At 46.6% G+C, this 16,720-nt stretch overlaps 1 protein-coding gene across 1 annotated transcript; it reads left to right on the top strand.

Annotated features, from left to right (window-relative positions):
- The first annotated feature begins 7,406 nt into the window (after positions 1-7,406).
- LOC144135532 (growth arrest-specific protein 1-like) lies at positions 7,407-13,525 on the top strand. Its single transcript, XM_077668175.1, has 2 exons — positions 7,407-7,802; positions 9,579-13,525. Exon 2 carries the CDS (start codon positions 11,961-11,963, stop codon positions 12,855-12,857), a length of 897 nt encoding a protein of 298 aa, XP_077524301.1. The 5' UTR covers positions 7,407-7,802; positions 9,579-11,960; the 3' UTR covers positions 12,858-13,525.
- The last annotated feature ends 3,195 nt before the right edge of the window (positions 13,526-16,720 follow it).

Below are 16,720 nucleotides of genomic sequence, written 5' to 3'. Positions count from 1 at the left end.
TTCTCTGCCATTTTCTGCTCGTAGTTCGTCAGATTTTGCAGATAATGGGAGCTGAAAATAGGTCATGCTTAAAGAGAATGGTAGGGTTCTAACGTAGAAAGCACGTGTTTAGCCTGATTGGCTTATGGTTTTACATTTCTGGGTCGTCGGCCCGTTTCGCGACGATATTAGGCTCAGATTAAGCTCTGATCGAGGTTAGGTTGATAGTGGAGAGAAAACTTACGCCCAACGTATTTTTGCTCAACGTTTAGGGACCAACTCGGTCCTTTATTCAGGGACGACTAATATGTGTGCCATTTGGTTAGCGTCAGTTTTCTCTCAACTATTGTTTCAAGAACCCAACCAGGCCGAATTCCGTTGAAGATGTTTTCGTTCAGGTTAAGTTGATCTAATCTGTCCGCGCTGTAGATGGAAGTTGATGAAGACGATGATGTACAATGCACTGCGCGAGAGTGTGTTGCAGTTTAACACGAGTCGTGATCGTCTGCGAATTAAGCGAATGTATATTCAGCCTGCAGCAAAATCCTTATTTTCTAAACTCCACACTTCGACACTACCCGTCAAGGTCTGGCTTCGCGCCAAGCGGACTTTTGTGCCATGGTCGATGAACTGTCACCTGTGCGGCCAACCAGAGGAAATCGATTATTGTTTTGTGTGGTGCCGTGATTCAGTGTTTTTTTGAGACATATCACAGTGAACAATCGAAAAAGGACATTGAGATCTCGCCTTACAGTACAAGGTTCTTGCCTGTCGTGAAAGACTCCGGGATTCCGTGCGATCTGTTACTGCTGATTGGACTTTTCAGCCTGTGGAAGAGCCGCACGATGGATCGACACGCAGAACCACCTCGTTCATCGAAGTCTCTGTTCAGTGAACAGTGCTCCTTAGTGCGGGGTGGTTTATGCTGCGCAGGCCGCCTGAATGGTTGCCGATTCTTGACGCGTGTGTACGTCTACTGCAATTTGGACGTGTTCGTAGAGTGCATTGTGCGAAGGCATGAGAATGGGCGTCTGCATCGCGGAATTGTATGCCTGTACGTAAAAGATTTTGTAGCTTAGCAGGTTTGATTTCCATGCAATAAATAAAAAAATTGAGGCGCTATTGTGTAGTGGCTCTCGTGTAGTGGCCAGCGGAGCTGATCTGTTCGCGCCGCCGCGTGTTCGAGTCCCAGTCGCGGCAATATTTCTTTATATATTTACGTATGTATTCAAGGTCAAGGTCAAGGGTTCAGCGATGACCCGTCTTTTGTAGCTTTGGTCGTGAAGTAGAGATCTCACTCTAAAGAAAAAAGCTCGTTAGACGTCCTTGAGTGTAGAACGACCGCTTGCAGTGCCCATCTCGCGTTTCCTTTTTCGCAGATGCATTATTTTGTTTTTACTTTCCTCACGCGTAAGCGATTTCGACGCGTTTGAGACCTGTCCTGCCTCATCTTTAGGGTTGTGTTACGTAATCAGCTTCCGACCGCAGAAAAGCACACGAAGTGTTCTTAGGTCATGGGAGAAAATTTTTCCCCAGAAAGCATGAATAATTAATCGCATGGTGCCAACTATGCATTGACTATAACGTGAATTTTTTGCCGCCCTGGACCGATCTATATTAAAAATTCATTGGCAGGAAAAATATATCGACCGTATATTGTGCTCTGAAGGAAACCAAGCAATTCTTTTTTACGGCGTAACTTGCGCACGGAATAAATTTTAACAAAATTAAGGCATGACGCGTTATTAAGCCAGAAAAACACAATGCGATTTGAGGCTGTTCTCTGCAGCCACGTGTCCCCTGACGTGGTTCATATGCAAAGTACCCAATTAGGCATATTACGAACATTTTCAAATCGAAAATAATTATCGATTAGGTTTTGTCGTTGTACATTCAGTTATCTTTCGTGATTATCTAGTGAATTTAAGACAAATTTATTGTTTTACAACGACCGCTAAAAATTCTCAACATCTTCACATTTTAATCGATTTCAGCGCTCAATGTAAAAGCACCCCTAGGTGATAGACTAAAGCTGTGTCCCCAGAACCTCGCGTGGAGTCTTGAAGCAAAGTGAAATATTTTGCATAAAGCACTGAATCTTTTGCAGGACTTAAGGACATGTTTCAATTACTTTGGCATTCTCCAAAAACGCCTCTGAAATGAGACTTCTGTGCTTGCTAAAAAGCTCAGGGAGTGGAACTTGTTGCGGAGCCTTCAACTACAGTGTGCCTTAAAGCTGCGTTGTTTGCTTTTTATTTTATTCTTTATTTTATCCTCAAGCCCGATGTTCCTTGGACATGTAAAATACCAGTTAAGTCTATGAAGTCTATCCATCTGGTCTAGTCTTGTCGTCAACTAATCCCTCAGTCTGTCCAGTTGGCTTCGATGACACTGGCGCAGAATATTCTCCACGCCTAATGCTGTGTCGTAAAAAGTTTTTCTCTCTGCCTTTTCATCAATCGATGAGGTCTCGCACATTGCGTCCTGGAGACGTCATTACACACATTGCATTACGACACTTCCCATCTTAACTGCTTCCCTCTCTCCATCCTCCTCCTTGCCATTTTTTCAGTCTGCCGTAGCAGGGCAGAAACATGCATCTTATTACGCAATCTATTAAAATCCCATGAACACTGTATAAGTACACAGAAAAAAGAAAATGCCTCACTGTGATAGTCACAAGTGGTTTCCAGAGGCACACAGTTTCGCTCAAGAACCGATAGAAGCTAACCCGACAACCAGCACTACCTGCAGTAAGCCCTGCGGCGTCGAGCAGGCACGTTTCGCTGATTATAACACTGCACCCACTGCCCCCCACAATCTCAATCTCAGCATTGCTAAATAACAAAATTAGTCCGCAAAACGAGCCTGCAAGCTACCACAAACACGCCCCGCGAATCACGTTTGAGCAGCGTATACGCACTCCGGCTACGAGTGCAGTTCGCTTACGGAAGCACCAGTCAGCTGACTGCAACCAAGCTCTGAGTACAGTGGGAGACAAAAGTCTCTGGACCGCGTTTTCCGCAACTGGTGCCTACAGCTCTATTATTAGCCGTCAGCTGGGGACCATACTTATGAAGGTAAGATCCAAAATACGGTTCTTTCATCTCCACAAGTGTGGCCTCCAGCCGACGGTTAATAATAGAGCTACCGTTCACTTTTATGCCGTTATAATGCCGTTATATTCGTTCCATTTTATGCCCCAATAGTTTGACAGTTCCGCAACCTACTCCTACCCTGCGTGGCGCGGCACCCCACACATATTTCTTATTCTGTATTTGTACGTAGTGTATATTACCCCTATATCCCAATCCTTTCTTACTACCGCTTCCACCCCCCCCCCCTTCTTTCCCTCTCCCTGTCCTTTTATTCCCGCTAGTCGTAGCTCAGGTGCTTAAGGTTTCGATGGCAGATGCCGCGGATAGCACCATCTTTTCCTTCCATTGTTATTTTATTAATAAACAGCCAATGACAACATTCCGCACCATAAAACAAACTTCAGACGAACTAATTTACGGGCTAATCTTCATTTATGCATTTCCGGTCAAATGAAGATAAGGGAAAAAGTTTTTTCTGCTCCGGTAGTGCCATAAATGCCACGGCTACACATTCTGACTTCGTTATCGCTCCGAAAGAGGTGCCGAGAGAAAGTACCGTTATTTAGTGTCATCATTCAGACATTACGAGACCGCACGACAGCCAAACGGCCCCAATAAAAAAAAAAGAGTGAAGAATCTTTTTCTTTCGCTTTGATGCCTGCCCGGCTCCGCTCAGTCGAGCCTGCGTTCTGCCTTCTTTATTGCTCCCAACCGTTCGCTTGCTGATGAGCCGCCATTTGTTACCCGACTGCTTCGACGACCACCCGACGGAGGTGTTCGCCTTTTGACATCCGCCTTGCAACAACCCAACGTTGCAAGATTAGGGACAAACGCAACAGCCGCAACAATTATAAACACCAACTGCAAAACCAAATACAATGACAGCAGCAGCAAAAACAACTACCATTAAAAACAAGAATAGCAGCTTGAACAACAACGACAAAACGAAAAACAACAATATAAATAAGAACGACAGCAGCGAGATCAAGGACAGTAACGCTGATGACAGCGAAGGCAACAATAACGAAGGCGATGTTGACGGTCGCATTCCTATATTGGATTCAGCGAGGAGCTCGTAGCCATGACATCCAAATCGATTTTGATTGGTGCCACAGCTCCTCCTGCTTACATTGGGTAAAGTAAACAGGCTGGTATTCAGCAATAAGTCTGTTCGCTTGCCCTAGTGAAATTGAACAGTCCAGTGACTGCTCGCCGTTGTGAGGAAAAACTGCGCGAGATAAAGAGACTGAGGCTTATAACAATTATAAACTTTTCTGGAATCAGTGCTGCCGCGGAAAAGAAAGGCCACAAGTGGTTAAGCTCGACCCAGTGCAATTGTAAGTATTGCAGAATCTCATGGTTTACATCTTGTTCACGGGGGCACTCTCGTTATAGTTCATAATAAGATTTGATTGGTTAATGGTTAACGAGGGTTTTGTGCGGCAAATGAGCATAGTGGGTTATGGGGTCCGGAGCAGTGGAGCGTTCTGGTTTTATTTCAACTTGCGGTATATTTTAACCTGGAGGTTGGTCTCAATAGGGTGTTTGTTGCTTCTGAAATGGTACCGCCGTGGCCGGGATATAACCCGCAGACTGGCGTTCAGTTGACTAAGCGCTGTAACCAAGGAATCACAGCTTCGAATCATAATCCTATAAGGTTAAGTTCTCGAGCGTAGTGCAGTGAGCAACGATACAATTTGAACTTTGCACGTGGCCATCACTTAACCACATTTCCTCGGCTTTGCTGCGTTTCCTCTTTTTCAGATAAGGAAAAAGAACACAGAACTTTGGGTCGGTACAATGTGGCGATTCCATTGGTACTTTACTCCATTCTTTTTTTTCTTTCCTTCTTTGCGAGTAGCACGATCGGCGCCAAGTCCCGGGCGCTGCTGGTTTGGAGCCAATCATGCAGGAGGAAAATAAAACATCATCATCATCATCATCACCACCATCATCATCATCAGCCTTACTACACCCACTGCAGGGCAAAGGCCCCTCCCATGTCTCTCCAATTAACCCTGTCCTTTGCCAGCTGCGCCCACCCTTTGCTTGCAAACTTCTTAATCTCATCCGACCACCTAACCTTCTGCCGCCCCCTGCTACGGTTACTTTCTCTTGTAATCCATTCCGTTATCCTTAAGGACCAGCGGTTATCTTGCCTTCGCATAACATGCCCTGCCCAAGCCCATTTCTTCCTCTTGATTTCGACTAGGCTGTCATTAACCCGCGTTTTTTTCTCTCACCCACTCTGCCCGCTTCCGGTCTCTTAACGTTACACCTATCATTTTTCTTTCCATGGCTCGCTTCGTTGTCCTTAACTTAAGCTGAACTCTTTTCGTTAGCCTCCACGTTTCTGCCCCGTGGGTGAGTACCGGTAAGATACAGCTGTTGCACACTTTTCTCTTGAACGAATAAAATATAATAGAGTAGAAATAGAATGATGGTACCTGCCCAGATGAACTGGAGTAAAACGAAGCAACGTGAAACGGAAAGCTTCCAGGGTGAGGCGTTTATGAAAATATTAAAATATTGCAGCACTGCCGGGCACAGTGCCGTGTTGGTATACAAGCGAGGGAGCCAACGCTAATCACTTTTGGTTAGCCCTTTCGCCAGGGGATGAAAGCGGCTATGCTGTGTTCGATATAATGGAATGATCTCTTTGTAAGTGATAGCCGGCTAAGGTTCTACTGAGCCGCGGTCGGGTTCGACCCGAGGTACTCCGGCTCAGTAGACGAGCGCCCTAACCACTGAGTCACCGCGGTTGGTTCCCGCTCACGGTGTGTAAGAAAATCCATTGGGCTGTATATTTCCGACAAATGCTGTGCGTTGATATCGAGATGAAGCCTAAACCGTTGAACTAATGAGATTAAGAGGACCGGAAGAGAGACGACACATGATGCTCTCCAGAAAGGGCGGAGGCAGAATTTCGGTACCGACAGTCAGGCAGTGTCGAAACGAACGATTGAAAAACACGCAATTAGAGCCAGCATGAAATATAGGCCCGTATTCGTTTGTTAATAAGCATTGGGTAGTCAATTATAGCTTTGCGTACTTTCGCAGTGCAAGAGAGAGGACAGGATCTTAGGAACAGTAGCCTGAGCTAATTACTTAAAAGACGCGGAAACGACAGCAAATTCCCCAACTCAGACAGCGGAGAAAGGCCTACGAGAAACGAGGTGATGCAACGGCTTCGTAGCAGTAACAACGTAGTTAGCGCCCAGAAATAGAAGGAAATAATAAGCGAAAGAAGGCAATAGAGAAACGAAGAAAGGAAGGAAGAAATAAGCAAAGCAACGAAACTACGGATGGAAAGAGCATGAAAAAAAAAACGACGCCTCCAAGTGGTCAACCACAAGGCTCCCTATTCTCTTCACCGTGTCTCTCAAGGCGTGTTCCTGGACAAACTACGGTGACAGATGAGGCGCGCAAGGCGGGAAAGAAGGATGTACAACAATTTTGACACGAAAATGGGATGCCGAAGTAAAGCGCACATTATCTCCCCCTTCAACGTGCGCCAACTGGCTGTACACCCAGACGCTTCCTCCTGTTTTTTTCTCGATGAGCCAGGGACAATCACTCTTCCGTCTCGATCGCACTGTTACTGCTTCTTTCGCTTCGCTTCTTACTTTCGCCATTTTGCCTCGTCAGCGATACTGGCACGCACCCTAGCTCTCAGTTCCATCAGCTTTGATTATAATTTATTATTCATGCTGCCGCAGGCCGCGCAAACAGCATGTATTATACTGCTTCAAGGACAGCGCGATAGAAAAGAAGAAGAGAAAAAAAAAACAGATTGGCGAGCTACTGATAGGATTTAAATTATACAGACACAGAAAAATAAAAACCAGTTAAAAGAAACAAGAGATGCGTATTAATACACGACGAGCCTACCAACAAACAGCCCGTAAGTGCTAATCTACCTCCCCATCTATCATAAGAAATAAACGACATGGCCGGTTCGTCTAACGTGAGACCTTTTTTTTTCCTGGCTCTAAAAAGGTCATATACAAGTCGGCACCACTTCCCCTCTTCTTTCTCGCCCCTCTGTCCTTTCCCTATTTTCTCCACAGTCCCAGATTCGACTTGCCCGATAAAGAGCCCACTCTTTCCCATTTGCCACTGCCAAGCTAGGCCTTTTGTGTACTCCCTCCGTCCGCCTCGACATCCTTTCCCGACCTCACTTCCTTCTTTTCCAGACGCTCACCGTCACCGCTCCCTCCTTCCTATCCCTCTCCAGTCTCCCTCCTCCGAAAACCCTTTCTCTTCTCTCCTCGTTCTCTTCCTCTCAACGCCACTCCTTACTTCCCTCGCGACGCCGCGGGAGATCCGGGAGTCGGGGAGCGCGCGTCGCGCGGCCGGTCATTCCATCCCGGGCTCCCAGAGAGAGCGGAGCGCTGAGGCGCCGCTCCCGAAAAGTTTTCGCGACTCCGCGTGCTGCTTCCCAGAGTGGCCGCGACTGGTGCGCGCGTATTCGCAAGCCGCCCTGGTGGTTTCGCTCGACTATTCCTGTTACAGCTGCAGAAAACTCGGCTCCTCCGCAGGGTCAAGTCAAGACAGCGTGCAGGTTTCTGGATGCTAAGCAACGAGTGGTCAAAATTTGAAACCGTTTTCTTTGGAGTTGTGTCAGTGCTCGTCGTGTTAGGCAGGAAACAGGAAGGTATCCTGTGACACAGCCTTTTCTCAAGAACCAGCGGAAAGAAAAAAAGGATTATCAGTCTGACTAGGGTAAGAAGGTTTCACTTCACTTTATTCACCTTAAAGACCCCCTTCAGAGGGTATTACATAAGGGCTGGGTTAATATATTCATCAACAAGTAAAAGCCATTGGCTTGAAATATAAGTTTTCACAGAATCTGAAAATACAGGCGGGTGCGTGACGGCAGTGATATCGTTGGGGAGGGCATTCCGGTCCACAACAGCACGGGGAAAAAAGGAGCCTGAAAAAGTTGCAGTACGGGACAAACGGTGGGCAATCTGAAACGGATGGGCAGTGCTGTGAGATATGTGGTTTGGATGAGTAATATAGGGTGGTTGATTTAGAGAGCTATGAGGCTGGCGAGGTTCCTTGGTTGTTGCTCGCAGGGTCATATTTCTCACACAGAAAGCATAGCGGAGTAACTACAGAGGACTAGTCCTGTTCTCGCCTCGTCCTCTGTAGTTACTGCGATATGCTTTCTGCGTGACGATTAACCAACACGCCCAAACATATTCCCTCCCCATATTTGTTCATGCATATCGCTAACAGTGGCTTGTGTGGCGATTTAAATGTTGTACAGTCCGAAAACCTGGTAATCAAGAATTAAAAAAAACTTTTTGTCTTTGCTCACGTTAGGTCACGTAAGTCAGTACGTAATTACCGCAGAAACGAGCACCTCATCGCCCTCAGCGCACTCAGTAAAAAAAAAAAGGGGGGGGGGCAGTCGGAAGGAGCCTTAGCCCAGCGGTCAGTAACGTAATAAGACAGATAGTGAAAATCGCGATGCGTTCTGACTGAGTGAAGTCCTCGGATTAAATGGACAAGTTTTCAAAGTGCAGCGTTTTAGAGCACGATTTCACAGGCCAGTCTTATCAGTAGAGCAGTTTAAACAGGAGCGACATTCTGAGAAGGAAAAGATATCCGCCATTTAACGTAATCGACTTTCAGTACGCGTTCAAAGGAAAAAAAAAGAAGCAGTTAATAACACCCAATTTTTGGTGGCTAACGAGATTCCTGAACAGGAAGCTGAGCATGCAAAAAGACAGCTCCTTTTGAAGGTACCTTTTCTGAGGCAAGCCAAATTCCACACAGGTTTGTGTCGCCTGCAGAACTGCTGAGTTTGTCGTTAGAAATTTCTTTACTCATATGCAGTAACTTAAATATTAACGTCCGTGTAAAACTGCCTGGTTTCTGAGATTGTCTTTAAGGACACATTGCGGCTCTATTCATGTTGTGGTGATCCTTAGCTGAAGACTACTGACGAGTAACAGCGCCACATTGCGATCTCCGACGTACTTATACCATAAAAATTGTGGGCTTGTCCTAGCCCGACGCATTCGTTACTAAGTGGCACAGTTTGATGCGATTACCCACGAAATTTCTGGAGACCACGAAGTATGTAAGGTGCTAAAATTATCAGTGGTGGGATGCAAAGTAGTGGAAGGGTGCGGCATTTGAGTAGTAGGACTGGTTCGAAGGAGAGATGGGCGACTTAGCTCGCTGCCACTCGGCGCGTTCGAGGATAGAATCAGCCGGAAGTTTTGAGGATATACCGACGACTTGCAGATATTGATACACTTCCGCGTTTTGTAGTGCTCTCACTGTAAAGTCACTGCGACGAAAGAAATTTGCGTGTCCATAAAGACTTGAAGTGTTGGAGTATATCGTTTTTTTTAGCGAAGCTCCGTCGCCAGGCAACCATAGCTAAGTAACGGAAATAACGCTATCGTTGCAATGGAACTGATATAAAATTTTGAACAAGAGGACGGTAAGTTACGGCCTAATTTTGTTTTTGTTCTATTCCAGCACGAGGAGGGCGCTTTGAAGATTCCAAACAGAGTTCACTGCAAATGCACTGAAATCTCACCGAGGCGCCGTAACTAACAACGAGAACGTGAAAAAGGCCACAGGAACCGAGATTACACATTTGTCATGTCTGTTCATAAGTGACAACACATCAAGTGAGGAATTGAGGACAAGACACCGTCCTCTGATGACCAAAGAGTGTTACCAGCTTTCTATTCGATTGATGACCTTCACTAGCGAACAACACGCTGACCATCAAAATTGACGTCTTGTGTTGTGTGTCGGCGAGCCTTCATATTATGTCTGCTTAGGTAAAAACTCACAACAGTCTGTGTATGGTTTCAGATGCGTTTGTAACAGACATGCCCACGATGCAGAAAATCATAACCTAATGCAAGACTAGTGCCTGAAGAAGCACCCCTACAAAGCAGAAATTTTAGGACGGGCTGTCCACTCAGAGAGTACATCGCAGGAGCAGCATCCTAGGCGTGATAGCTGCACTCGATGGAGTCCGCAAACGAGCACCAGAGAAGGAGTTCTGCTCGATGAGAACCGGAGCAAGACAGCCTACTGCAAGAATAAAAATAAACTGCACACAAGCTTTCCGGTGCCTTTCGAAAGTGCTCGAAGACTCCTTACTGCATGTGCTGTCGTTTCGAGACTGCATCCCTGCACCCTTAACAGGTCCCGGCCAAGTTAAGTGAACGCCAGTTGTACATGCCCGGCGCCGCAAGAAAGCCTCTTCTTAAATAACAGAGAAGTTCACCTCAGCGAAATGTGTTTCGTAAACAGCGAGCAGAACTGCTCATGCCTTGCCCCGAAAGAAGAACGCAAGCGTATATTTATTCCTCCTCGGGAACATAGCGTCAACGACCGTCTTCTCTGTGCTGTGTGATGAGTGACATCGCACCTCTACCAGCGTCACATAGCCAAGAGTTTGCAGTGACTGCCCCTCAACTACGAATACACGCAAGAAGCTCCAAGAGAACGCTTGCATTCCACAAACATATCTGCTGCGCTTCGATGATCACTCATGTGGAACACACCCTTGAGGGAGCTTTCAAGCACGTAAGAAATATGCTCGCCTCTGCCTACAGAAAAGCAGTGAACCGCTAACGACCAGAAGAAAGTGCGACAGTATTTTCCAAGAGTTCGCCTAGGTCTGAGAGCTCATACTAGAGCATGCTTACGTGCGATTATCGCCGTTAGGTGGTTTAAGCAGGGCAGCAGTACAGCTGGGTCACTGCGCGAGTATAAAAAGTCGGTTGCGGTAAAAAAGGGGAAGTCGATAGAAATAAATGCCCCGAAGAAGCGCGCTCCGAGAAGCAGTCACAAGGAAATCGGATGCTAAAGGAGTTGTTTCAAGAACCCCGCAAGAAGATACCTACTCTGTTCACAAGACATTGACGTCTGAAAATAAGTTTGAGTTGGCCTAAAAGCCAAGATGTGATGGTGAACTTTTCAATATATAAAAGAGCATAGTCGGTCATCGTCCTCTTATATACTTCCGGTCCGTGCAAGTTTCAGCGCTGTGTTGCTGTTGGTGTTGACTTTCTAAAACTCCATCCTTCTTCTGTCTACAAGTTCTACCTCCGAAGGAGATCGATTTCTTCGGTTAAAAGTGAGACAGTATTGACACCCAGCGTTCACGTTATGGCAGCGCACCTTTTCGAACTGTTACACTATAAGAAGAACATTATTTTGCCAGAAAAATAACCACAAAAAACGTACCGATATAAAGAGAGCATGAGCCTCTGCTTCCATTGACGCTCACGAACCACAAAAGTGAGATCAATAATACAGCCGAATGCTTTTAAGGTTAATGGTTCCCGGAGGAGGAACAGAAGGCAGAGCGAAGGTATCTCTTCGGACTGAGCCAGCGCAGCGACGGTGAAGAAGGTGATTAGCAGATTGGAACGCATCTTTACAAAAGAAAAATAAAGAAGACACAGCCACCGGCGACTGACCGTATGCTGCAACCTGCACCTTCTTTTGGACATTCCATCTCTCTGTCGTTTCGCACGGCACTTATTAGCGTCGGAGTCAGCGTCCTCAAATATTTTCCCTGTCTACAGACCCCAAGTGGCAAGGACACTGAAGTAGTCGGCTCACTGCTAGGTCTTACTTTTAAAATGCACTTTAGTTGAGTCTCAAGCTCAGCAGCTCTTTCAATCGCGTTTACAGATTCAACTGTTGCTGCCTCCCCAGTGCTTGGGCAACGGAAGTGAACAGTTGGTGCGCTGCTTCTCCGCTCAATCGCAACTACTCAAACATCGACGTGCCTTGGGCTTGACTTCGAAACGACTGTGAAGAACCGGTGGGCGTGAAACACAGAATCGGTGATATGTCAGACTCACTTCCAGTCAACGTTTTCAGCCCCCAATGGTGAGTGTTTCCACGCGACTGTTCTTCAAGCCAGACCCTGCTCAGTACAACCGGATGCTAGTGCTGTTCGCCAACCTTTTCATCGTGGTGCTTGGAAGCGGCGGCGTCAGCGGCGGGGACTGCGGCGGCGCTGTCAGCACTCTGCCGGCGTCTCCGCGCCGCCGCCTCACGTGCGAGGAGGCGGAGCAGGACTGCATCGGCCGGCTCACCTGCGGCATGGCCTTCCACGGTCATCGCCTGGACTGCAAGCGAGAGCTGGCAGGCCGCACGCCGGGCCGCTGCTCGGTCCACTGCCGCCAGTCTCTCGTCTCCCTGGCGAGCACCGAGGAAGGCTACGCGTACATCGGCTGCGAGTGCGGCTCGGACGAGTTTTGCCGAGCGCTGAGGCTGCGGCTGGCGCCCTGCTGGTGGCAGAGATCCCCCTGCTCTACCGCCGCCAGTAACGCGACTGCGGGCTTCCAGCTGCCCGGAGGCCTGACGTTGATCGCCTCCTCGCCGTCTTCTGCGACCTCTGCGTCCTCCTCAAGACCGCGGTGTTCCCAGCTGGCCCAGGAGTGCGTCTCGGACCCGGTGTGCTCGGTGGCGTGGCACTACTACCAGCGCTTCTGCCACGAGGTGCTCGACGGTGTGGCGGAGAACTGCTCGAACCGCTGCCGGAACAGTGTCCGCATCCTGGTGCGAATGGAGAAGGCCCACAGACTCCTGGACTGTGCGTGCGATGGGCGCGTAACGGGAGTGACCTGCGCCAACGAGTTGAACAGGATACGTAGGAACTGCTTCCGCATGGACGGCATTGATCCGAACGGCTGCGTTGGTGGCTCGCCGAGCTCTTTTACTGTCGTGGTCAGCTTGGTGTTGACAATGCGCCTGGTGTCCATATGGTGCGCCAAGTGATGCTCAGTGCTGTGTGTGTGTGCGCATGGAGAATTCGAGCTACGCGTAGTGGATATTGCGGATCGCGAGGATTCCCAGTCGCGGAATTCATGTTTAGTGAGAACGCCATTCTACCAGTGTTGACAGAATAGTGCGGACATAAGTGTGGCGCTATCATTAAGCACTATTGCTTTTATTATACGCCAACTGAAATGTGACTCTTGCGGAATTCTTTAGTTTGTTTAGTCTGTACAGTGGATGTGGATATCACAGATTGCGAGGATGCACATTCGAGGAATTAATGTTTCATCACCATCGTCAGAACAAGCATGTGCACTGCAGGACAGAGGCCTATCGGACCAGTCAGGACAAACTTGTGTTGCAAGAACACAATCAGTCTCCTGTTATATGCCAAGCTAAACGTGATTTCCGTACTCTTCTTTATACTATTTAATCTGTTAAAACTGATGGATGCCGTGAAAGAAGGCTAAAACGGGGAACAAATAAACCGCTAAGCTAAAACATGAACGTACTAAGAAAGAAGCGCCGATTAATAAATGTATAATTTATACCTGGCGCTTTCCACAATGCCGGCACCAACACTCTTATAATTAGCAGCTGAATGCTCTGTCTACGCACGTTGACCAGTCTGTTATGCTTTTAAAAGAAATAATAAAATAGTTTGGCCGAAACACAGACCTGAATCCTTATGAGAAAGTGTGCATAGCCTGCCAATCAATATTGGTCTCGTAACGTCTGGCTCCGTCCAGCTGGTTATATATTGAAGCACAAGAATAAATTTAATGACAAAAAAATAAGAATCGGCCCCAGATAACTTTGGGTGTGTCCTGTCTACGGTGTTCACTCTAGTTCAGTTTTTTATTTTTATTTTTAAAATACTGCATGCAGCTGTGTTGTCCAAGGAGGAGAGGGTTATATTAAGTCTTGTAATACAAATTCAGAGAGGAGTTAACATTGGAACATATAACAACCTACTCTGGCCGACAGTGCGATTATTTAACTGTTAGTAAAAAAAATCTTCCGTAATAGCTTAGCCCTCGCATAGTACGGATGAATAATATTAGGGTAATTGGTTTTAGCTGACCAGTGTTGTGCAGAGGAAAGGTAAGTTTCGCGCGGTAAATAAATTCGCTTTGATACACAAAAAATGCAGTTTTAGTATCGCAGCCTTTCGGCATACACAGAGGGGCTGTAGATTCAGTCGCTGCAGCATATAAGTAAGCGGTGAAGATCGACAGTCGGATACAATGAATGTAGTAGCAAGTCGCTGAATGCTGTCTACTTGTCCTATATATATCTTTGATATTATGTGGGTCCACATTGCGGAAGAGGACCCCAGGTCTGGGAGAACTGCTTTGCGGTATGCCTCCAGTTTGACACTTGACAGTGAATCTTTGCCTTTTCTGCGCAGAAAGCACATTTGATTGAATGCTGTTGCGGAGATACTCTTCAAATGCTTATTTCGTTCTTCAGATGCAGTAATTGTCAGCAAGACACTAGTTTCACGTAACAAGTTCAACTACTTTATCTACATGCTAGAAGTCACTTTATGGAGCCCTATGTATCCCACTGCCTTAGTTCATAAGCAGATGCTTTATTCTGCGGAAAAGTAAAGTGGTCTTGACGAACAAAGCTGACACTTGGCAGTAAATTCTAATCGTCACTCACGACGCCATGTGACGAGCTATGACAATAGCATGCAGTTTGGGCTACTTGGATGTACGAGAACACGATGAAGAAAAAATAAATAAACAGTGCATCGCAGCGAGACACAAGAAGAGGGGACACAATATAAAGTACTAAGATCTCTCTCAGCCAACTCTGGGATTAACATCGGCTCTCTGTCGGTCAGGCCTGCCGACATTTCAACTACTTATTTTACGTTCCGAACTAGTGCGCACTAAGAGAATAAGCGATTTAAATTTAGTGCCAGACTTGCGTTAAACTGGACACTAAAGGAAGATGTGTTTATTTCTAGTCGGTTCTTCCCGTCTGTAGTGCCGTCGGGCAAAGCAGGGTAATTCTTAAATTAAGAATACTAGCCATTCCTGTTTATAGGGTTGTGGATGGACCAGAGTCAGCAACCTAGAAGTCTTTTTCATTTGCAGGATATTGACAGGATCATTCCGTACTTGCCTTTGTTTTCCGAAAGAGGTGTATTCGAGGAAACAAGCTAACCCAACTGAGAAGCGTGAATTGCTGGGCGAGTTGGTACATGTTCAAGAGAAAAAAACAGCAAAAAAAAAAGAAGCAGGACCAGGAGAAGACACACACAGACTGTCGCCGTACTTTAAAATGATTTATTTCTGGTTCCGCTACGTATTTAGAGCAACTGCTTGCGCAAGCGCACAGAAATGCCACATTAATCAAAATTCAGACGTCATTGCAAATCAGATAAAAACGCTAAGGCGCCCGTGTGCTGTGCGATGTCAGTGCACGTTAAAGATCCCCAGGTGGTCGAAATTATTCCGGAGCCCTCCACTACGGGCACCTCTTTCTTTCTTTCTTCTTTCACTCCCTCCTTTATCCCTTCCCACACAGCGCGGTTCAGGTGTCCAACGATGTATGAGACAGATACTGCGCAATTTCCTTTCCCCCAATACCAATTATTATTATTATTATTAAATGCCACTCTTTGCCAGTGAGAATAACAGACGGGTCGCTTATGCAAACACGTTCGTTCTTTTTGATTTCAAACGCCTCTAACAGTTCGCGCTCGTGCCTGGACTTTCCGCGACCGATAATGGCAGTGCTGTTAAGCAGAGCTGAGCAGTTTTGGCACTCCTTCACATGTATGGCCAGGTTGCTCTCTGTACCAAAACACAGCGTTATGCTATGTTCCCGTAGTCGCTCGTTCAAGCTCTGTCCCGTCTGCCCTATGTAAATTTTTCCACAAGAAGTAGAGATAGAATATACTTCCTCCACAGCACACTTCGTAAACTTCGTTTGGTGCTTTGTTTTGCAGGCAGGTTCTCGCTGAGAGCCGGAGATGCGGACGCATGTCTGTGTGCGTCTTCTCCGGGTCCTGCGTCTTTTTTCTCTGTTTTTTTTTCTGTTAACCCAAATGAGTGCCATCAAGTTAGTTTTTTTTTCTCATTTTCCGTGTATTCATTCCCCAATAAAAGTTGTAATTACCTTCTCGACCCATGAAGGCAATACGGTGTTAAATGAAAAACTATACACATCGAATTGAATCCTCGCTGTTATGATAGCCTGAGTCGCTTATGCGCCATCAAAACAAACTTTGCGCGGACTAAAAAAGCAGCCATAAATAAAATATTGCGCAGCGCTAACTTGTGCCGCTGTGTTAACGTTCCGCATCGCGGGCCAAGCGAAGGCGTTACTAACTGCCGATGGCGCCAATGCAAGTGCTCCAGGTCATGAGTGGTCTCGGGCTCCTAGCTTTTTTGGGGCTCAAAAGATATCTTTCTTATGTGGTTCGAATTACTGCATAGATTATGCACAAAAACTGCTGAATCAAGGTGTTTCTCCTGACACTCTACAGGTTCAGAACAAGACCTTCTAGGTAGCGTATGCTGTTGCAAGAATTGGTAAATCTGGTGATTAATAAAGGCGATACCAAGGACTTTGAACTGCATCCAAGGCGCTGATGAGGGCTGATGAAGAGAAGTGGACCAAAGTTCTTTGAAAACGTGGTCTGGGTTAGAGATGGATATTTTAGTACCTACGCATACAAAAACGCTGCTTTCATCTGTGTTCCATTAATAATACATCAGGAAAATTGTTGCTCTGCTGTTCGACGACACCAAACTTCTCGACGCATAAATCAGGTTACCAGCCTCGCTGAAGTACTTGCTCTCGCCCTTTCTCTGCCGGTTGGCAGACATTGCATAAAATACCTT

This window comes from Amblyomma americanum, chromosome 5, assembly GCF_052857255.1.
Source record: "Amblyomma americanum isolate KBUSLIRL-KWMA chromosome 5, ASM5285725v1, whole genome shotgun sequence".
NCBI lineage: Eukaryota > Metazoa > Arthropoda > Arachnida > Ixodida > Ixodidae > Amblyomma > Amblyomma americanum.
The sequence above is the reverse complement of the archived record's forward strand: the minus strand, read 5'-3'. Positions and strand labels throughout refer to the sequence as shown.

Coding starts and splice junctions, on each gene's coding strand:
- LOC144135532 (XM_077668175.1), top strand. CDS start 11,961: ATGGTGAGTGTTTCCACGCGACTGTTCTTCAAGCCAGACCCTGCTCAG.